The following is a 23,110-nucleotide window of genomic DNA, read 5'->3' as shown; positions in this document are numbered from 1 at the left end:
TCTGTGTCAAAAGACTATTTAAAAAACAAAAATTTCTGTACAATGTACACACACAGGACATATGCATATAGACATAGAATTTTACATAATGTTACGTAATTTGTATTTACATTTTGGTCATTTAGCAGACGCTCTTATTCAGAGCGACTTACAGATATCATAACCCATACCAACATGTACAGAGTGAAATAAATGCAAAGCCCATGTATACATTTGAATCCTTCTAACCACCCTCTTCTCTCCTTTTTCTAAACTCCTCCCATCCCTCATCCCTCCTTACTTGGCGTAGGCTTTCTCCAGCAGGGCGCTCCAGAATTCTCCTCCCTCGGCAGAGTGGACAAAGAGTAGCTTCCCATCCTTCACCGGCAGCCTGTCATCAATCACCACCTGCACCCACTCCCCATACTGCCAGAACTACAAAACACAGACAGTAGGGAGACTATCAGAACTACAAGACGCAGACAGTTGAACTACAAAACAGACAGCAGTCCTACAACACACAGACAGTAGAAATATAACACACACATATTAGGGAGACTACCAGAACTACAACACACAGACAGTAGAACTACAAAACAGACAGTAGAACTACAACACACAGACAGTAGAAATACAACACACAGATAGTAGGGAGCTCAATATCACTACCGTTACCCACTCTCCACTGCAATCTGAATAGGGGTAGGATGAAGTGAGATGCAGCTAAGCACTGATTTAATGGCAGTTTTACACGTAGTGCCTTATTTTGCACAAAGCACCAAGAACGAATACATTCAACATTGAAGACAAGCTCTGATTTCCCCTCTAGTGGTGAGGGTGAGCTGATCGCAGAACTGTGCCCAGGGGTAACTTCTAACTAGAGTGGAGCGTTTAGTCACTTACATCCAATGACCACCAGGGGGCAGACGTGGCATTAGAACAAGATCATCATAGGGCTCAACAGGGAAGAGGGAGGACCTAAGACTGAGGTAACAACCACAGGAATTTATGGCAAGATCTTGAGCAATCACGCTATCTTCCTTCCAATACACATGGGTTCCATGTAGCCGGCCTACACCACTGTGACGTTAGTATGCTTTTAGAGGGACAAATACAGGCTGTCCAATAATGTATGTACCATTCTCCTCAGCCGCACCTAGTTAACTGATGCAGACCTACGGCAAGGCAATATAGATCCACCACCACAAAATCACATCAGGGACACCAGAACATTACATAGAGTTTGAGGTATGTGGCTCTGGGATACATGAATGTAACAATACTGAAGTGTCAAAACCAGCAAACAGTGGCAGGGGGAGGGGATGTAGAGCAGAGAGCCACAGCTGAGCTGTTATTGTGTGTGTGTGTGGGTGGGTGGGGGGAGGGGTGGGGGGTGAGAGAGACAGAGAGAGTAAAATGGTTAATTTTGCATGCTCCGCAGGGCTAAAGTGACTGCTGGGACTGTGCGGTCGACCGCAGAACAGGATCACATGATCGTCTGGGTTGACACAGAAGTGTCGCAACACCCCCTAACCCCACCAACACACACAGAGGGGGAACCAAACTATGAGCCACTGTCTACCCTGTTAGCCTTTATGGGGCAAATCCTAACTTCCACGTTAAGTAGAATATTCCCCTAGACATGCATTGATGTCAAATGGGAGAAAAAGTGAACATTTGATGTAGGTGGAAGTTATTCAACCCTATCATAACTATCTCTTACACTATCTATTTAGCAGAGGTCTGGTCCGTATAAATACCAATCAATTTTGGAACTGAATTGCATACTAGTTCAACAGACAGGAGGATTGAACCAAAATTGACCCCAACGCTATCACAACGATATCTGAGATAAACACACCCGTGCTGGCTACAAGGAAAGTAAACTAAATATCCACATCTGCGTAGCAAGCTCGGGGGAGTGTCGTCTGTCCTAGAGCCGCAGTACTTCAACTGTGCAGTTCCTTTCACCTTCTGATAGTAATATCCTATCAGCAACCTAAAGATTTCCAAACTGAAAATTACAGGCATACTGAAGTCTGTTTTACAATACAGGATATGCTGAGTCTCACAGCTCATCTCTGCGCCTAGCTAAGCTACATACCGCATTCCCCGAATCTGCAGCACAGCTCCCCCTTTGTCTGGCTAAACCAATTAGAACATCCAACGACATTTGCGGAGGATGAGTAACCCAGGCGTACGAGATCTGGCACAGGATCAGGAGATCTCAACAGAACACTCGCTGTATTATTGGGTTTAGACGGTGTGTGTGTGTTCTTAGTATCTTTGTGGGGACCAGAAGTCCTCACAAGGATAGTGGAACAAGGGAAATTCGGACAAGTGAGGACATTTTGCCGGGTCCCCACAGAGTAAAAGGCTATTCTAGGCTAAAGGGTTAGGTTTACGGTTAAGGTTACAATCAGGGTTAGGGTTAGAATTAGCGTTAGGGGTTAGGTTTAGGAGGTGGTGTTAGGTTTATGGTGGTTAGGGTTAAGGTTAGGTTAAGGGAAAATAGGATTTTGAATGGTCCCCACAAGGATAGTAAAACAAAGTGTGTGTGTGTGTGTAGAGGGAGATCTCAACAGAACAATGTATTATTGGGTTTAGACCTACAACTGTTAACTAACACACAGGCCACACAATGGAGGAAGGGATATATGGTGAATTAGATCACATACACAAACAGTTGAAGTCGGAAGTTTACATACACCTTAGCCAAATACATTTAAACTCAGTTTTTCACAATTCCTGACATTTAATCCAAGTAAAGATTCCCTGTCTTAGGTCAGTTAGGATCACCACTTTATTTTAAGAATGTGAAATGTCAGAAAAATAGTAGAGAGAATTATTTATTTCAGCTTTTATTTATTTTATCACATTCCCAGTGGGTCTACATAAACTCAATTAGTATTTGGTAGCATTGCCTTAAAATTGTTTAACTTGGGTCAAACATTTCGGGTAGCCTTCCACAATAAGTTGGGTGAATTTTGGCCCATTCCTCCTGACAGAGTTGGTGTAACTAAGTCAGGTTTGTAGGCCTCCTTGCTCGCACACGCTTTTTCAGTTCTGCAATTTTCACTAGGGTTGAAGTCAGGGCTATGTGATGGCCACTCCAATACCTTGACTTTGTTGTCCTTAAGCCATTTTGCCACAACTTTGGAAGTATGCTTGGGGTCATTGTCCATTTGGAAGACCCATTTGCAACCAAGCTTTAACTTCCTGACTGATGTCTTGAGATGTTGCTTCAATATATCCATGTAATTTTCCATCTTCATGATGCCAACATAATGCTGCCACCCCTGTGCTTCACGGTTGGGATGGTGTTCTTCAGCTTGCAAGCCTCCCCCTTTCTCCTCCAAAGATAACGATGGTCATTATGGCCAAACAGTTCTATTTTTGTTTCATCAGACCAGAGGACATTTCTCCAAAAAGTACGATCTTTGTCCCCATGTGCAGTTGCAAAGCGTAGTCTCGCTTTTTTTATGGCGGTTTTGAAGCAGTGGCTTCTTCCTTGCTGAGCGGCCTTTCAGATTATGTCGATATAGGACTCGTTTTACTGTGGATATAGATACTTTTGTACCTGTTTCCTCCAGCATCTTCACAAGGTCCTTTGCTGTTGTTCTGGGATTGATTTGCACTTTTCGCACGAAAGTACGTTCATCTCTAGGAGACAGAATGCGTCTCCTTCCTGAGCGGTATGACGGCTGCGTGGTCCTATGGTGTTTATACTTGCGTACTATTGTTTGTACAGATGAACGTGGTACCTTCAGGCGTTTGGAAATTTCTCCCAAGGATGAACCAGACTTGTGGAGGTCTACAATTATTTTTCTGAGGTCTTGGCTGATTTATTTTGATTTTCCCATGATGTCAAGCAAACAGGCACTGAGTTTGAAGGTAGGCCTTGAAATACATCCACAGGTACACATCCAATTGACTCAAATTATGTCAATTAGCCTATCAGAAGCTTCTAAAGCCATGACATAATTTTCTGTAATTTTCCAAGCTGTTTAAAGACAGTCAACTTAGTGTATGTAAACTTCTGACCCACTGGAATTGTGATACAGTGAATTATAAGTGAAATAATCTGTCTGTAAACAATTGTTGGAAAAATGCACAAAGTAGATGTCCTAACCGACTTGCCAAAACTGTAGTTTGTTAACAAGAAATTTGTGGAGTGGTTGAAAAACGAGTTTTAATGACTCCAACCTGAGTGTATGTATGTAAACTTCCAACTTCAACTGTATTTAAGGCATGAATGAGTTTATATGCCAGTAGGTTCATAGACACATAGCTATGTTATTTCCTCTCATGCCAGCAGGGAAACTGTTTAGGACATAAATAAGTAGGCTATGACTGTAGAAATAAATGTGTCAATGAAAACATGTTGCAATACTTCCGCAATCAGTCAATCATCATTTTTAAATAGGGGTTTCCTGTAGTCACTTCCTTTTGGCAGAGGGCTGGGGTGTAAATTCCAGTTAGTGTGTTAGTAGTGTTACTTCTGTGTGGAATGCAAATGTAATAGTACTGTGTTTGCATTAATGAACGTGTTCATGATGGATGTACTGTATTTAGCTTGGCTGCCTGCTGCTCAGTGTAGCAGCAGTAATGGTTACTCTGAGTGACTGGGCAGTGGTCAGCACTAGGCTAGCAGGCTCCGTATTGGCTCCTGTCTCTGTGTGTGTCTCTCCGTCTCTGTCCTGGCACCCTGGCCCCCAGCTGAGTCGGACTCTATTAATGTGGGCGGCTGGCTGCCATCAAAGGGTTCAGTGAGAGGAAAGCTGAGTGAAAGTGAGGGCCGCTACAGTGGGCACTGGACACGGACACGCAAGCACCACCTGGTCGCCCATGCATGGAGACGTCCATTTAGAGGGCAACTGTGGTGTCGCTTTAAGGTCCTATACAGAGAATGATAGGTGTGTCTGTGTGTCAGAGGATTGGTTTTATGTACAAAGCAAAGGTCATCGTGATAAGGCCTGGCAAGAAGCAGGAAGCGTGCCTTGGGAGTGAATTAAGATACATTTTTTGTTTTTATTAGCCCACATGAGATGGAAATGTGTCTTCTGCTTTCATCCACCCCCCCATCCATCCACCCCTCCCTCCCGATATACATACACACTAACACATATTAGGTTGGAGATGCTGGAGCAGAGGGCAGCCACAAATACTGCACCCAATGAGCAGTTTAGGGGGTGAAGTTCCTTGCTCGAGGGAACGTCGGCGGTAGGTGGCACCTGAGATTGCCTCCGGTTGCCAGCTCACTCCCCGCCACAACTTCGAGTTCACCTCAAGAGTAGCTGAATATCTGTATTACTGTATATTAGTATATATTATCGTATAGATGGGATAAACAGTCAAATCAGAAACAGGAAGTGAGTGTGTGATGACCTGGAAGTGGAAGATGCCAGCGTACTGGCCTCCGAAGTCCTGTCCATGAGGCACCACTCTGTGGAGGAGGTTGTCGTTCAGAGTCAACGAGGCTATGGCTGCCAGCAACCAGCAGTCACCTGAAACACACACACACACGCACACACAAGTACACAGACAGGCACACACACAACATATTACATCCGTCATAGGTAGACTATGTTAATGATAGCAATGCATTGTATCAGTCCCTTTAAAAAAGTCACCAAACATTCATTAGTCGGTAGTCTTTGTTTTGACCACCTGGAAATACTCTGGCCGTTAGTCATAGCATACAAGTAACGCCCAGAGTTTTTCCTGATCTAGTAACACGGTAAGAAAAAACTCCTGGCCCTGTTCATCATTCATCTCTTCAAAAGTTCCCAACTGTTCTTCCTTTGAATAATTTCTAGCCTCAAGGCTAGGTGAAGCTAACTGACTAAACTCTCCGCTCTGGTTAGACTTATTAATTACAGACAGATACTGCGGTCTGTTTCTCACTGCTGTGGGAACGGAGCACGTCAGGCTTAAGTGGTGAAACCGTGTAATAATGGAATGCGCCTTATAAGGAAACCGTAACGAGAGAGAGGTGTCCGAGAATCTGTTAACACACACTTCATCCTGACCCTATGTAACCTCCAAGGAGTGTGTTCGAATTTGAACTGTCCGGACCTACAGTATGCTGAATAAATAGCTAGATCTACTGTAACTCGAACAGAAGAGGCCATATAACACAATGCGCATGCAGGGTAGAGGCATAGGCTGAAAAGCCCCCAGAAGACACCACGGTTGGGTTCGGCATGCTGAAAAAAAAAGAAGAAGGAAGCAGTACTACAAATGTGACATCATCTATAAATAGGGGTGAGTGCCTATTGTTATGCAAACGCAGACGAAGGCTGTATGCTACTGCTAAAAATACATTCAAACTTTAAAGACTACTCCAGTGAGTGCAGGATTTATGTATGCCTTTTAAGCCCGGCACCCAAATACTTTTTGCTACTACACACTTTAGAGTTGAGCACGCCACTTCCTCTTTCTGGGCTCGGCGTGCCCCGTATTTAAGAGAGGGGTAGGCAGCTCTCTCCCAGCTCACGCAGCATTTGATTCAGTACCAAGAGATGAGAAGACTTTCAAATCGACCATTCAGCTCAGAGTTAGTTTGCGATACAGTACCAGGCAACGTGTATACCTTTCCTATGTTTACTGTAGTGGTGGTATAGTACCAGTGCATCTCAGCCAGAGGGAGGTTGTTACTTTGTTTAAAGATGTGAGATAGCAGAGCAGAGTATAAATTATGCATCCCACACAGTGTTTTTAGAGGAAAACACAAGAGTACCAAGATTGCAATCAAATCTCTCTCTCTCTCTCTCTCTCTCTCTCTCTCTCTCTCTCTCTCTCTCTCTCTCTCTCTCTCTCTCTCTCTCTCTCTCTCTCTCTCTCTCTCTCTCTCTCTCTCTCTCTCTCTCTCTCTCTCTCTCTCTCTCTCTCTCTCTCTCTCTCTCTCTCTCTCTCTCTCTCTCTCTCTCTCCTGACTAAGTGGTTGTTCCATCGGGCTCTCAGGCTCTCCACCAAACCTCCTTCTGAGACCTCGACTCACCTAAAGCTCCCTGGCAGATATCCGTGCGAGTGGCTCCATCCACTATGAACTGGGGACGGGTACAGACCTCCTGTAGACAGAGAGAGAGAGGGGGAGAGAGAAAGAAAAAGAGAGATAGCGAGAGAAAGGGGGAGAGAGGAAGAAAGAGAGAGGTAAGATATGCCAGATTGGTGTTGTTGTTGCTCACAAACATGCACACACACCCACATACACACAGCAGTGACAGGTAGGCTGACCTTTCACTTTTCCTTTCACCACAGTGTTGACACTGCACTGCAGCACTGATAAAGCCTGTCGTCCTTGTTGTCATGGCGAACGGCATCCCCGTCAATCACACAAGTGCCTCGTAGAATACATTCGAAAATGACTGAGACATTCATGCAAAACTACCGAATACTGCATCTCCTCTCTCTGACTCCCAACCATCGCTCATCCACAGATAACTCAAGGCACGAGCAGCGTGAGAGCTAGTTAGCTAAGCTATAAAAAGCTCTTTCCGCATTTTGAGCTGAGGAGCGGAGCAGCATGGTGTGTGTTCCCTCCAGGGATGTCGATATTACAGTTGTGAGGGGCGAGTTGCTGGAGGAGATGCATTATGAAAGGGAATGAGGAGAGACGGAGTGTGAAGAGCATTAGGATAGACAGGCACGCCAGCTAGGACACACACACACGGGATAAGACACACACACACACACAAACTATTGCCAAAGACAAATAATTATGTCAGAGTCATCTGAGAATAGTCTTATATAATACTTATAGGGGGCCTTTAAGGATCGAGTCCAAGATTCATCTCAGTAAGGCTCAGATATGGTCTAGGTTCAGTAGGTGAGTTTTTCCTGGTCAGGTAATATGGTCGGGAAAAACTACAAGAGGCTCAGTAAGTATAAGGAACAGGCAGTCCCATCTCACCGTAGGTCTCATCCAGCGTACTCCTTTGGTCTTGGAGGAGCGTGGTCCCAACTCATTGAACCCCAGAGAGGAGGAGGCGCAGGGGAACAGGCTGTCCTCAAACAGGCTGCGGCTCTGGAGGCACCGGGCCCTCAGCGACTCAAAGTCCTGGCCTAAGAACTTGACTGCGTTGTGGTTCTGGCCCAGACCCTCGTCCCGGTCCCACTGGCTGCGCAACTTGGCGGCCATCCCCGACGCATACACCTGCTCCATTCTCACCTGGCCGTAGTCGTATTTGGCTGTGGCAGAGGTCAAAGGTCAAAGCTAATCCAGGGAGCCAGTCAGGGAGGAGGTTAATGGCTGACGTTCAATTCGGAATCAGACATAGAACAGCAACCCCAAATGATGAGGTTAAAATTGTAGATGAGGTGGTGATAATAGGCTGTGACAGGCAGACGGCTTAATGGAGAGCAAGTGACAGTCCTAGTCATGTAAAAAGTGGCAGAGTGGGGACTGGAGGATGGGCTCAGAAGGAAAACGTCTTCTTCACAGCACCAGGCAGATCTCAGAGTCACGGCAACAATTCACTGATTGGCTGGCTGTACCTTTAGCAGACAGGGCTCAGAAGCCAATAGAATGAGGTGAGACTCAGCGAGTTGGCTGTACCTTGTTGTCCCACCAAAAGCCCCTGGAGAAGAAAGCGAGAGAGAGAAGGAAATTAGTGAAATTCAAAACACAATTTTGTGTTTTGTAAATATCTGCTTAACTCCTGCAAGAATGTATACTTCATTCAAATACAGCCTGTACAGCTCTGTGCAGCACAGACAAAAGAAACAAGATACACATAGCATGAGAGAGTTAGCAAATAGCACTTTGCCCCTCTCCCCCCGCCTCCTATAAATTGTCAACCCGCCATGCACGCTAGCTAGCAGAGGATTGCACTGGGATTACTCACAATAATAGTCGAACTGACTTCAGTTCAGTTCTCTAGTGAATAACATAGTTACTCACTGTGAACAAAGTTGAGTCATAAGTGCTTATCTTGGGGAGTCCCAGCTAGCATATAACGTTTCCTACAGGTTTCCTTTAGGTTCTATTTGAAGTACTGTTCTCAAATTGTTCAGAAACTGTTTAGAAACAACGTTCTTCTGTGGGAATTTCAATACTTTGTGATAACGCTTTCTACAGGTTTCCTCATGGTTCTATTTAAAGTCATGTTCTCAGAACGTTAAGAAACAACGTTCTTCAGTGTGAATTTTAGTACTTCAGCATAACTTTTCCTACAGGTTTCCTCATGGTTCTATTTAAAGTAATGTTCTCCAATTGTTCAGAGAACATTAAGAAACAACGTTTTTCTGTACGAATTTCCCTACCTCATGATAACGTTTTGTACTTGTTTCCTCACGGTTCTATTCAAGTCATGTTCTCAGAACGTTCAAAAACAATGTTCTCCTGTGAGAATTTCAGGACTTCAGCATCATTTTTTCTGCAGGTTTCATCATGGTTCTATTTAAAGTCATGTTCTCAAAACATTCAGAGAACGTTCAGAAACAACGTTCTTCTTCTCGAGCCTGTTAAGTGTGTTCAGGTGTGTTGTCTGCGCCCACTAACTGTCACGTCCTGACCATAGTTCTTATGTGTTTTGCTTGTTTAGTGTTGGTCAGGACGTGAGCTGGGTGGGAATTCTATGTTGTGTGTCTAGTTTGTCTGTTTCTGTGTCCAGCCTAATATGGTTCTCAATCAGAGACAGCTGTCAATCGTTGTCCCTGATTGAGAATCATATATAGGTGGCTTGTTTTGTGTTGGGGTTTGTGGGTGGTTGTTTCCTGTCTCTGTGTTTGTGTTCTGCACCAGATAGGACTGTCTCGGCTTTCACGTTTGTTATTTTGTTATTGGTTAATGTTCACCGTTTATCTGCTGATTAAACATGTTGAACACTAACTGCGCTGCATTTTGGTCCTCTCATTCATCCCAGGAAGAAAGCCGTTACACTAACTGGCCACACCTGATCTTAATGAGTGCTTGTTAACTTTGAAATGGGGTTTGAATAGACTAATTAAATAGCTTAGTACGAGTAAAAAAAAACATCCCATGCTAGCTCCTCCTGGTGGCGCAGTGGACTAATTCCATGGATAAGGAACATTACAGGTTTCAATCTCTGCCAGAATAAAAAAAAAATGCATGTGTTTGTATAATTAATGCCTAAGCAAATTAATTTCCGTGTGTCCTATCTGTGCTTGGAGTTCAAAACAGTTAACCCAAACTAAGCTACCAGTGTTATTAAAAGTCTTATTAAAACGTTCTCAGAACAGTATTTAATTACCGTCAAATAACCTATCATTTCTGTTTTCAGAACGTTTATAAAACCTCCCAGGAAAAATTTCAAGGAACCATAGTAAAATGTTCTCATAACCTCCCTGCGACCTAAAAAAGGAACGTTCCCAGAACAGGCAAAATTTTCACTTCTGTTCTCTAAATGTTTAAAAAAAACATATGGCTTCATTCCCAGAACCAAATGTTCCAAGAAACTAAATGTGCTATCTGGGTTCTATTCTGCAAATGTAAAACTCTCTGAATGTTTTGCATGGACTTTGTACCACAGTTGGTTGGTGGCACCTTAATTGGGGAGAACGGGCTCGTGGTAATGACTGGAGCGGAATCAGTGGAATGGTATCAAATACATCAAACAAGGCCATTCCATATACCCTGTTCCAGCCATTATTATGAGCTGTCCTCCCCACAGCAGCCTCCACTGATTTGTACTGAAGAGACAGCTACTAATCATGAGCAGAGACTAAGGTAAAGTTGTAGCTGGTATATGTGTGTGTGTGTGTGTGTGTGTGTGTGTGTGTGTGTGTGTGTGTGTGTGTGTGTGTGTGTGTGTGTGTGTGTGTGTGTGTGTGTGTGTGTGTGTGTGTGTGTGACACAGTGTAAACAGCGCAGAATGGGAGGGAACACAGCCAAGAACATGCAAAAGACTCTCAGGCTCTCTGGTAACTACTGCACAGTCGGGGGAAAGGGAGATGTTGCCTGTTTGAGTTTGCTTTCATAGTTCCACAACCTCTCTTTCTTTCCCGTTTCCTCACATCACAATCACTCTATTTTTTCTCTCTCCCGCTTTCCCACTCATGCTCTCCCACAACAAACAAAAAAATGAGAGAGAGAAAGTTTGAGGCACACAATTGCTTCCAATCTATTTTAAACCTTTACTCACATTCTGAAGTTAAGTTTACCTCACCTCTTTCTCTCTCTCGTTCAGCCTCTCACTTTCACTCACTCACAAATGCTGACGCTTATTCACACTGAGCTCTCTTCTTGTTCTACCCCTCAACTGTCAGTAAAAACAAACCCTAAGCCTTGTCTGTTTCTCATTGGAGCAGAAAGAGAGCCCGGTCAGGCACAGCTGCCACCCACTCCTCTTGCCACACCCATCGCTATTGCCTGTTGTTCCCTGACTCAAAGATTTTTCCCACTGGTCAGAGTTGACTTTCTAACTGACTCTCACCACTCCTTTAGAGTCTCAAGGATAATACCATGGGGGGAAATAATGGAATGAAGTTCTACCGTCTTAGATGGAAGAGAATAAAGTGGAAATTGAACAAATCTCTTTTAGTAGAAAAATACCATATTTTGGGACAGTTTCAGCACGTACCGAATACCTACTCAACCCCTATACATGCATGTCAGTTACCTACACATCGTCTGGGTAGAAACGTTCACATTTCTGTGACTGTGGTGGGTTGACAGACAGGGGAGTGTGCGTGTAGTCAGTAATCTTCTCATCAAGTAGGGTTTTCAACTCAAATGAATATTTGATGTTCCTCACGTGGAATATTTCTCTGTTTGCGAATAGCACTGCAAATAGTTTCACTGACGTGAAATGACAGATTAGAAGTCCAGACACATCATGATCAGCCCCACTGGTGTGCCCAATTCAAGACATATTGTTTCTTACTGATCTGTAGCCTATGACTATTGTATGATTACTGCTAATCAAATAGCCTAAAACTTAAAACAATTAAGCAATGAAGTGACAATTTGTCACTATTGACATCTGTATCGCATGGGAGATAACCTTATCCCCAGGCTAACTGCTACTGCATATAGAGAGCAATAGTAGTGGCATCTTTTTGTAGACACTAATGTAGGCCAACTGACATGGCTCGTTGGCCAAAGCCTATGGGGAAACGAATGGCGTTTTTGGATAAACCCAGAGAATAAGGTCTGTGGTAAACACAGGTTATGAGATTTTATACATTTTATTCTATCAGATAATCTTCATCATAACCACATAAAGCACACAAAGGCTTCACAATTCATAAAGGTCATGTCAACTGACTGACGTTATCTCACAGAACAAAACGTATCAGATCTCCTAAACGTGCGTTAACCTCAGACCTTATTTTCCGCGTTTACTCCAAAACCGCATTAATCTCCCCCATAGGAATGGCTGAACGAACCAGAGGTTTAATTTACGTTTTTTTAAACTACAACTGGTGAGCTCTATATAGGCAGAGAGAGAAGACTAATTGAGATAATAGATAAACCCCTCTGGAGCCTACCTGTGCTGGAAACAGCCTACCACTCACACATGGACGGTGTGTACAGCTAGACAGTGTAATACTGTATCAATTGCGGTAATTAAAGCTTTACTAAAGGTGTAGTGTAGCCTAACTATTGTTTCATACAAAGAAAGGATTTACCACAAACAGGCAGTTAGACCACATCTGGAAGCACTACTATACTGTATAGGCCACTCACACACAGAGAGAGACAGTTTACAATATTACAGTAACATTACTCTGTTTTAATAACCCCCATTATTCGTGATAAAGCATTGGAAACTGCGCAAGTGTAATTCTGCATGCCTTCCAAATAGCAGGGAGCTCACATTTCAACCACCCTCTGGTTCTGTCCGAACACCCATACTAGCGTACTACATACTTAAACTGCATACTATGTACTCATCGTCGCATACTATTTAGCACGTACCGTTAAGAAAAAAAATATGCAGTATGCCACCGCCGCAACGCAGTAGCAACTCCTGACTGGCTGAGTAGGTGGGGCGGGGTCGACTGCGGGTGGAGTTTTACAAATTCAACAGACATGTATTGCATTAACTTGCCTGATAATAGCTAATTTCCAATTCAATTAATTTCTCTAAATAGGAATTAATAGAATAGGAATTTAGTTCCATGCCTACTCAGGCTGGTTTTAGGCAGACAATCACATTCAACATATACCGTAGCCCATCTATCCTATTTAAACAGGACTGAACACATGGACAGTGGGGTACATCGCAAATTCAGAACCGCTGTTGGGTACATCGCAAATTCAGTAATGCAGGACAGCAACACAATAAACTAAAGCACTGATCATTGGGAACAAGATCAGAAAGACTGCTAAGCCTTGATCCATGAATGAAATAAGGAAATAGGTTGCCTAGCCTACAAAACTAAAACAATCCATGTTCAAATCAAAAGGTCTGATTAACATGATATAAATAACGCAGCCACATCCTGAGACCCCGGTGCAGACACATTCAGTAATCAAAAGATGGTTTAAGTATTTCGTTTTAAAGCTCTGACGAAGGCCAAGCGACCAAGAAACACTCTTCAGAATCATTCAAAATACTTCACCAGAGAGCATGACTTAGCCACAGATAATCATATGCTTCTTTTATCTGTGGATTGTTTGAAATCACAAGCTTGGAGGCTAATATGCCAAGCTACGAAGCCCGCAATTTGGTCTGCGCATGTGGCAATAGGCCTGGTTTATTATTGAGATGCGGCTGGCAGTGAAAAGCAATGCATCTAAAAAAATATGTGTGAAGATAAAAATGTCTAATCACACTCAAGACACATTGAGACAAGAAGAAGGGGAAGGGTGTGTGGCGAAGATGTTGGCACTTCTCTCTCCCGAATGTGCTCAGCTCTCCAGAATGCAACCAATTCTTGCGCATTCGTTGCTTTATTGTGTTAATAGTTTGCCCTTTTTATATATAGTACCTGTCAAAAGTTTGGACACACCTACTCATTCAAGAGTTTTTCTTTATTTTGACTATTTTCTACATTGTAGAATAATAGTGAAAACATCAAAACTATGTAGTAACACATATGGAATCATGTAGTAACCAAAAAAGTGGTAAACAAATAGAAATATATTTTATATTTGTGATTCTTCAAAGTAGCCACCCTTTGCCTTGATGACAGCTTTGCACACTCTTGGCATTCTCTCAACCAGCTTCATGGGGTAGTCACCTGGAATGCATTTCAATTAACAGGTGTGCCTTCTTAAAAGTTAATTTGTGGAATTTCTTTCCTTCTTAATGCATTTGAGGCAATCAGTTGTGTTGTGACAAGGTAGGGGTGGTATACAGAAGATATCCCTATTTGGTAAAATACCAATTTCATACTGTGGCAAGAACATCTCATATAAGCAAAGAGAAACGACAGTCCATCATTACTTTAAGACATGAAGGTCAGTCAATGTGGAAAACTTTGAAAGTTTCTTCAAGTGCAATCGCAAAAACCATCAAGCGCTATGATGAAACTGTCTCTCATGAGGACCGCCACAGGAATGGAAGACCCAGAGTTACCTCTAATGCAGAGGATAAGTTCATTAGAGTTGGGTGGCCTCCCGAGTGGCGCAGTGGTCTAAGGCAGGTTCTGTCGCACTGGCTGCGACCGGGAGACCCATGAAGTGGCACACAATTGACCCAGCATCGTCTGGGTTAGGGAAGGGTTTGGCCCCATCGCGCACTAGCGACTCCTGTGGCGGGTCAGGCGCAGTGCACACTGAGTGTGTCGCAAGGTGTACGGTGTTTCCTCCGACACATTGGTGCGGCTTGCTCCGGGTTAAGTGGGCATTGTGTCAAGAAGTAGTGCGGCTTAGTTGGGTCGACCTTCGCCTCTCTCGAGTCCGTACGGGAGTTGCAGCGATGAGACAAGACTGTAACTACTAGAGGTTGACCGATTATGATTATTCAACGCCGATACCGATTATTGGAGGACCAAAAAAAGCCGATACCGATTAATCTTACGATTTTTAACATTTATTTGTAATAATGACAATTACAACAATACTGAATGAACACTTATTTTAAGTTAATATAATACATCAATAAAATCAATTTAGCCTCAAATAAATAATGAAACATGTTCAATTTGGTTTAAATAATGCAAAACAAAGTGTTGGAGAAGAAAGTAAAAGTGCAATATGTGCAATGTAAGAAAGCTAACGTTTAAGTTCCTTGCTCAGAACATGAGAACATATGAAAGCTGGTGGTTCCTTTTAACATGAGTCTTCAATATTCCCAGGTAAGAAGTTTTAGGTTGTAGTTATTATAGGAATTATAGGACTATTTCTCTCTATACGATTTGTATTTCATATACCTTTGACTATTGGATGCTCTAATAGGCACTTTAGTATTGCCAGTGTAACAGTATAGCTTCCGTCCCTCTCCTCGCTCCTACCTGGGCTCGAACCAGGAACACATCGACAACAGCCACCCTCGAAGCAGCGTTATCCATGCAGAGCAAGGGGAACAACTACTCCAAGTCTCAGAGCGAGTGACGTTTGAAACGCTATTAGCGCGCACCCCACTAACTAGCTAGCCATTTCACATCGGTTACACCAGCCTAATCTCGGGAGTTGATAGGCTTGAAGTCATAAACAGCGCAATGCTGGAAGCATTGCGAAGAGCTGCTGGCAAAACGCACGAAAGTGCTGTTTGAATGAATGCTTACGAACCTGCTGCTGCCTACCATCGCTCAGTCAGACTGCTCTATCAAATCATAGACTTACTTCTAACATATTAACACACAGAAATACAAGCCTTAGGTCATTAATATGGTCGAATCCGGAAACTATCATCTCAAAAACAAAACGTTCATTCTTTCAGTGAAATACGGAACCGTTCCGTATTTTATCTAACGGGTGGCATCCATAAGTCTAAATATTCCTGTTACATTGCACAACCTTCAATGTTATGTCATAATTAGGTAAAATTCTGGCAAATTAGTTCGCAACGAGCCAGGCGGCCCAAACTGTTGCATATACCCTGACTCTGCGTGCAATGAACTCAAGAGAAGTGACACAATTTCACCTGGTTAATATTGCCTGCTAACCTGGATTTCTTTTAGCTAAATATACAGGTTTAAAAATATATACTTCTGTGTATTGATTTTAAGAAAGGCATTGATTTTTATGGTTAGGTACAGTCGTGCAACGATTGTGCTTTTTTCGCAAATGCGCTTTTGTTAAATCATCCCCCGTTTGGCGAAGTTGGTTGTCTTTGTTAGGAAGAAATAGTCTTCACACAGTTCGCAACGAGCCAGGCGGCCCAAACGGCTGCATATACCCTGACTGTTGCAAGAGAAGTGACACAATTTCCCTAGTTAAAATAAATTAATGTTAGCAGGCAATATTAACTAAACATGCAGGTTTAAAAATATATACTTGTGTATTGATTTTAAGAAAGGCATTGATGTTTATGGTTAGGTACACATTGGAGCAAAGACAGTCCTTTTTTGCGAATGCGCACCCCATCGATTATATGCAACGCAGGACACGCTAGATAAACTAGTAATATCATCAACCATGTGTATTTAACTAGTGATTATGATTGATTGATTGATTGTTTTTTATAAGATAAGTTTAATGCTAGCTAGCCACTTACCTTTGCTTCTTACTGCATTCGCGTAACAGGCAGGCTCCTCGTGGAGTGCAATGTAAGAAAGGTGGTTAGAGCGTTGGACTAGTTAACCGTAAGGTTGCAAGATTGAATCCCTGAGCTGACAAGGTAAAAATATGTAATTCTGCCCCTGAACAAGGCAGTTAACCCACCGTTCCTAGGCCATCATTGAAAATAAGAATGTGTTCTCAACTGACTTGCCTAGTTAAATAAAGGTGTAAAAACGACAGCTATGCACATTCTTGGCATTCTCTGAACTAGCTTCATGAGGAATGCTTTTCCAACAGTCTTGAGTTCCCACATATGCTGAGCCCTTGTTGGCTGCTTTTCCTTCACTCTGCTGTCCAACTCATCCCAAACCATCTCAATTGGGTTGAGGTCGGATGATTGTGGAGGCCAGGTCATCTGATGCAGCAAATTAACTTTTAACAAGGCGCACCTATTAATTGAAATGCATTCCAGGTGACTACCTCATGAAGCTGGTTGAGAGAATGCCAAGAGTGTGCAAAGCTGTCATCAAGGCAAAGGGTGGCTACCTTGGAGAATCTCAAATCTCAAATATATTTTGATTTGTTAAACACTTTTTTGGTTAATACATGATTCCATGTGTGTTATTTCATAGTTTTGATGTCTTCACTATTATTCTACAATGTAGAAAATAGTAAAAATAAAGAAAAACCTTGGAATGAGTAGGTGTGTCCAAACTTTTGACTGGTACTGTATAAATATTTCTACACATATTGTTTTTCTTATAATATTACATTTCAGGGAGCTGTCTTCTAAAGACAACCTACAATTCTGCTTAGTACTGTAAAATAATTGTATTTTACTGTAGGATTTTCCCTATAAATGTACAGCATTATACTGGCACCACAGTCACCAGCTTAATACCTGATTTTGCTTTACAGCAGAGATGCTGTAATATAGTATACAGTACTATTTTCCTCACTGTAAAACATATTACAGCATCCTTGCTGTGGTGCCAGTATAAGGCTGTACATGTACAGGGAAAGGTTTTACAGTGTAGGCTATAAACAGACATAAATAGGAAAAACTCAATTCTAAAGGTCAGGAAAGTTTCCCCCAAAACACAACTGATGGGCTGGTCAGCTGTCACAGGCATGCTCTCATCGAGGTGACACCGTGAACAGCTGGACAAGCAGAGTTGAAGAACATATCCTCTCATTACGCCGCCCATGTCTTTCACACAATTGACAGTTACCCCATTTGGATTTCGTTGTGGCTTTTTAATAAACAAGCGACAAGTCCGACCATAGTAGTCTCTTTGTTGAGTATCTGAGAGGACAGAGAGGCTAAGCTATTTAGTTAATTAATTCGAAATGTGCTTAACACCCGCTGCCTTCAGAAGAAACTGAAGAATTGGTCGGTCTAAAACAAATATAAAAGTAGCCTAACACACATTAAATCCTCACTGGAATAGGAAGATGTCAAAACACTGTTACAACACTGCTTGCTACAGCTATATATATATATATATATATATATATATATATATATATTACAACTACTACATGATGTTACATGGTTTCAAAACTACGTCTGCTTATGTTCTCAAACTCATTGCGAGCCAGATGCAGAACATTTAATTACAGTATTAAGCTGGTGACTGTGGTGCCAGTATAATGCTGTACATTTACAGGGAAATGCCTACAGTAAAATACAATTATTTTACAGTACTAAGCAGCATTGTGGGTTGTCTTTAGAAGAAAGCTCCAATGTAATGACGTCGCCCTTCTTCATAGTAAACTAGTAATTGCCCTAATCAGTAAAAAGAAGTTACACGTGTGACTTATTTTAAGAAAAGTTAAAGAAATGTCCTACCTTTTGGTGGTTGTTTATCGGTTCAATATGTTTTTCTCTCTGTTCTCTAGTCCGTTATGTTTAGCCCAGTTCCATCCACAGCCCAGCGTGAAGCGCATGGGTTTAACCAGTGGTTGGATTCGATTATGCTTAGCCGCTGGCCACCGGGAAAAGACCCGTCACGTCATCGGGCGAAAGCGGGGAGGGAGGAACGCAATTCTGAAATCGAACAGTAATCTGTGGCGCTCGGCCATTTTGTCAACAAGGTAGCATGGTGCAGTCCAGAAAGAACCATTTTCCATTAAATAAATGTTTGAATTTTCTAACTAGTTTTCATTCATCACATTTTTATTGTGATTATACACTAATGGTTCTTCTGTTATTTTAATGTAATAGATGTATCATGGGATAACACAGAGACCTCTGGCTGTGAGCAAGACAGTGAGCCAGACCTGCCAGGAGATGTCATCGAGCCCCTCCCAACTGCATCAAGCACCAGATATGCTGTTCCAAAAGGACCCAATGGTAGGCCAGGCCTATACTTTAAACTACACATTTTAGTCAGCAGCTGTTAGTATCTAATCTTGTGGATCCCTTAATTATACCTTTCCTATTAACTGCCACTCACAATAATGCGTAGAGAGGTCATCGAGAGTCTGATGACTCTCACAACAAGGGTAAGAAGAAATAGCAAATCATGACCCTCTTAAAGAGAAAAAGATGAATGCTTGTGGTAATGCTAAGTACACAAGCCACCAAATCTAGAACAACGTTTTTGAGGGCTTAGCTGAGATGGTGCAATGTGAAATAATAAGAGAAGTAAAAGAAAATGAAGTTTTTAGTGTAATTGCAGATGAAACCAAAGATTTAAAGAAAAAATAACAAATGTCTTTAGTTGTGAGGTACTGTTACCACAGGTCCATCCACGAAAGCTTTCTACACTTTGTCAGCTGAAAGCTTAGAAGCAGCAAGTCTCACAAAAATGATAATTGATTGCCTTGAAAAACATGGTCTGGACTACAAATAATATTGTGGGGCAAGGCTATGATGGTGCATCCGTCCGTCATGAGCGGAAAGCATTCTGGTGTGTCTGCATGGAATAAAAACAGTGCAATATTAGCATTTTATGTGCACTGTAATGCACATTGTTTGAATTTGGTTCTTGTCGATGCTGTAAAATCAGTGCCTGAGGTAGTTAACTTTTTTGCTCTCCTGCAGAAGCTTCATAACTTTGTATCTGGCTCGTACATTCATCTCAAGTGGCTTGCGGTTCAGAAAGAGCTGTATCCACAGCAGCAGCCCAGGGAACTACAGAGACTTACGGATGTAAGGTGGGCATGCAGATACATGGCATGCTGTAATCTGAGGGACAGGCTTCCAGCAGTTCTGAGAGTGCTACAGGATATCACACTTGAAAATAGTGGTGATAGATCAGTGGAGGCAAGGGGCCTTCTTTCTCAGATAGATTTACATTTCATAGGGATTTTGGTTACCTTTTGTAAAGTGCTTGGTGATGCCAAATTTCTTTCTGACATGCTCCAATCAAGCTCTCTTGACCTAGCAAGTGCTGTGGATCTAGTAGGTGCCTTGGCAAACACATTACAGGACTACACATTTGAGGGTTACTTTGGAGAACTTTGGAACGAGGTTGAAGAGATTGCAGAGCACTGCAAAATAAGTGTACAAACAGTGTGTAAAAGACAGCCTAAAACAAGTGTAGGATTTCATGACTCATTGATGATGAGCACTGTAGGACAGAAAAATAGTGACCAAAGTGATGTTGAGAGCTTCCAAAGAGATCTTTGAGAGCTTCCAAAATCTCTTGAGAGCTTCCAAGATCTTTTATCAGGTGCTTGACAGTCTCACAGCTGAGCTGCAAAGGCATCTTTCAAAGAAGAATTGTGAGATAATGCAAGGGGTCCAGTCTCTCAACCCAAAGAGTACAACATTCTTGAATTAGGAGCCTCTATTTGCCTTTGCTCAGACCTTTGAGTCAGATTTAGAGGACCTCAAACATGAGGTTCATCAAACCAAGCGGCTTCTTGATAGGAGAGAGAAAAGTGGAAGGGACAGACCGTATACTCTCATTGACTTTGTTGTGTATCTAGAACCTTATAAAGAGGTCTTCCATGACCTATTTCGACTTTGTAAGATTTTTGTTGTTACAGCAGAGCTTCTTGCGAGAGAAGCTTCTCAGATTTAAAACTGATTAAAACCCACCTTAGGACAACAATGGTTGATGACAGGTTAAGTCACCTCGGAATTCTCAGTCTTGAGTCAAGACGGGCACGCTCCCTCAACATGGATGAGTTTGTGAAACATTTGGCCAGTTCTCACCAGAACCGCAGAATTATGCTGTTTTAAATCTACCTAGGATAATTTGGCACTTAGGTGGTCCCTCTGGTCATGATTAAAACCTGCACTGGCTAGTACACTGACATTCTAAAATGATAAATCCAAAGGGTATCTGTCATGGCCGTTAAAGGAAGAAGAGGACCAAGGTGCAGCGTGGTGAGCGTACATACTTTTAATAGTAGATGTCGCCGACAAAACAATAAACAATACAGAAACAAACCATGACGCTTAAGGCTATGTGCCATCAAACAAAGTTAACTTCCCACAAAGACAGGTGGAGAAAAGGGCTACCTAAGTATGGTTCTCAATCAAGACAACGATAGACAGCTGCCTCTGATTGAGAACCACACCCGGCCAAACACAAAGAAATAGAAAACATAGTAATAAAGAAACTAGAATGCCCACCCTAGTCACACCCTGGCCTAACCAAAATAGAGAATAAAAGCCTCTCTATGGCCAGGGCGTGACAGTACGCCCCCCCCAAAGGTGCGTACTCCGGCCACAAAACCTGACTCTAAAGGGGAGGGTCCGGGTGGGCTTCCTTTACGGCGGCAGCTCTGATGTAGGACGTAGACCCCCCTCCGCTTCTGGCTCCCACCACTTTGGTGGTGCCTCTGGTGCGGGGACCCTCGCCGCCGACCCCAGACTGGGGACCCTCATAGCGTGCCAGGGACTGGGGACCCTCATAGCGGGCTCCGGACTGGGCACCCTCGTTGCGGGCCCCGGACTGGGGATCGTCGCTGCAGGCTCCGGACTCACACGTGTTTTGTTTGCTTGGGCCCAAAACACACCAGGGACAGAATCCAGGAACCCTGCAGTGTATCAGCTGCGCCCTGCTGTCCTCCACGGGGACGCTTGCAGGAATGCTTGCCGTTTTTCCGGTGTGGAGGTCCCCCTCGAAATCGTTATCGCCACAATCTCTGGTTCTGGGGATTCTTCCAGAGATGATGACATTGAAGGGGACGACAATGGGGATATGGAGGACTCTCTTTTCGAAAAGCCGACTTCACTGACACAAATTCAGGGCCCCCCTTCCCCCTCTGGGGAGGGTGAGTGTGGCGGTGACAACGAGGAGATGGAAGAGTTTTTCGAACTCTCCTTGGGACAATCATCCACTCTGCCAGCTTCCCTATGCTCTGACTTTCCGGGGCTTATTGAGGGAGCTGCCAGGCGCCTCGGAACCCCCCTCCTCTCCTGACCCCCAGCCAGAGATCATGACATGATGGTGGGTGGGCCTTGGGCTCAACGACGGAAAGTGGCGGAACCTATGGCTCCCGCCATACCTCGCTGGACAAGTATGCAAGGGGTATGGGTGTTTTCTGTTAAGAGAATGTGTTTGTTAAAAGCCTGAATAGCACTAAGTAAGCAAAGGCACTATGTGTAATCCTGGGATTGAGTGTACTTATTGGTATAATTCTATAATGTCATATAGTTATCTGTACTTAATCCTATAATGACCCGTAGTAATATTATAGTCCAATAATGGCATGTAGCAATCTTATAATTGCCTGTAGTAATCTACTTATTATTTTTGGGAAATAATGTATAGGCGCACCAGCAATATAATTGAGTCAAGGAACTAGAGGGGGGAGAAACCTCGCCTAGAGGAAAGAACTTAGATTTGGAAACAATGGTGGAGTAAAGCCGAGGGGATATGGTTATTAGCATAAAGTGGAGGGACTATGAAACTTGTATAAGCATGAAACTGTATAAAAGGAGTGGGCTGAGATTGAGTCTGGCAGTTGCTCCATGGACCAACTCTGCTTGTTACTTTGTAATAAAGTCTATTTCAATTCCCAGGCTCCGGTATCTGAGAGATATTATTGAACCAATATTTCCACAACAGGTGCTCATGGGACAAAGGGCAAGGGCACCGGCAACATCATATTTGCCCTTTACCACAGTGGATGGATGGCAAGAACCCATCACTAGTGGTATCCCTCGGCTGGAGAAGACGCTGGCTGCCCACTTCGTTCCAGGTTGCAGCCAATGGAATGCAAAGATGCCTTCCCTGCCCCCCTTCAAAGACCGCTTCACTGCGCAACTGGCACAGACACGAGCTATACCCTCGGCTGGCAAGCTGTGGCAGCAGCTAACAACGTCACGTTGCTTACTGCGGCCCTGTTCCGAATGTCAACCTGTCAGACATCCTTCTCCAAGGCCGAAGTCGAGGAGGTGTCACATCTGTCTGGCGACGTGCTCCACCTTAACCAGGCATTGGCTGTGTGCTCGGTACGAGTTATGGCCATCTCTGTAGTTACACAGAGGCACCTTAGGCTTTCTTTGACAGCCATCAAAGAAGCTGACATAACGCTCCTACTGAATGCTCCCATCTCTGATGACAGCGTTTTGGGAGTCACCGTCAT

The 23,110-nt window shown here is 43.3% G+C and overlaps 1 protein-coding gene across 4 annotated transcripts in view; it reads right to left on the bottom strand.

Annotated features, from left to right (window-relative positions):
* LOC120049771 (calpain-1 catalytic subunit-like) overlaps nt 1-18,547 on the bottom strand; it is a 33,369-nt gene extending 14,822 nt beyond the window's left edge. The window contains exons 1-5 of one of the 4 annotated variants that reach the window (XM_038996180.1): nt 18,411-18,547; nt 7,895-8,561; nt 6,983-7,052; nt 5,368-5,486; nt 281-414 (exon numbers count right to left, since the gene is read on the bottom strand). In XM_038996180.1, the coding sequence (XP_038852108.1) occupies nt 281-414; nt 5,368-5,486; nt 6,983-7,052; nt 7,895-8,146 (575 nt within the window). In that variant the 5' untranslated portion in view covers nt 8,147-8,561; nt 18,411-18,547. Of the gene's footprint in view, nt 1-280; nt 415-5,367; nt 5,487-6,982; nt 7,053-7,894; nt 8,562-11,087; nt 11,197-18,410 lie in introns of those variants that run through there. The other 3 variants (XM_038996177.1, XM_038996178.1, XM_038996179.1) reach the window with 3 other exon arrangements.
* Between the last annotated feature and the right edge of the window lie 4,563 nt (nt 18,548-23,110).

This window comes from Salvelinus namaycush, chromosome 6 (genome assembly GCF_016432855.1).
Source record: "Salvelinus namaycush isolate Seneca chromosome 6, SaNama_1.0, whole genome shotgun sequence".
NCBI lineage: Eukaryota > Metazoa > Chordata > Actinopteri > Salmoniformes > Salmonidae > Salvelinus > Salvelinus namaycush.
The sequence above is the reverse complement of the archived record's forward strand: the minus strand, read 5'-3'. Positions and strand labels throughout refer to the sequence as shown.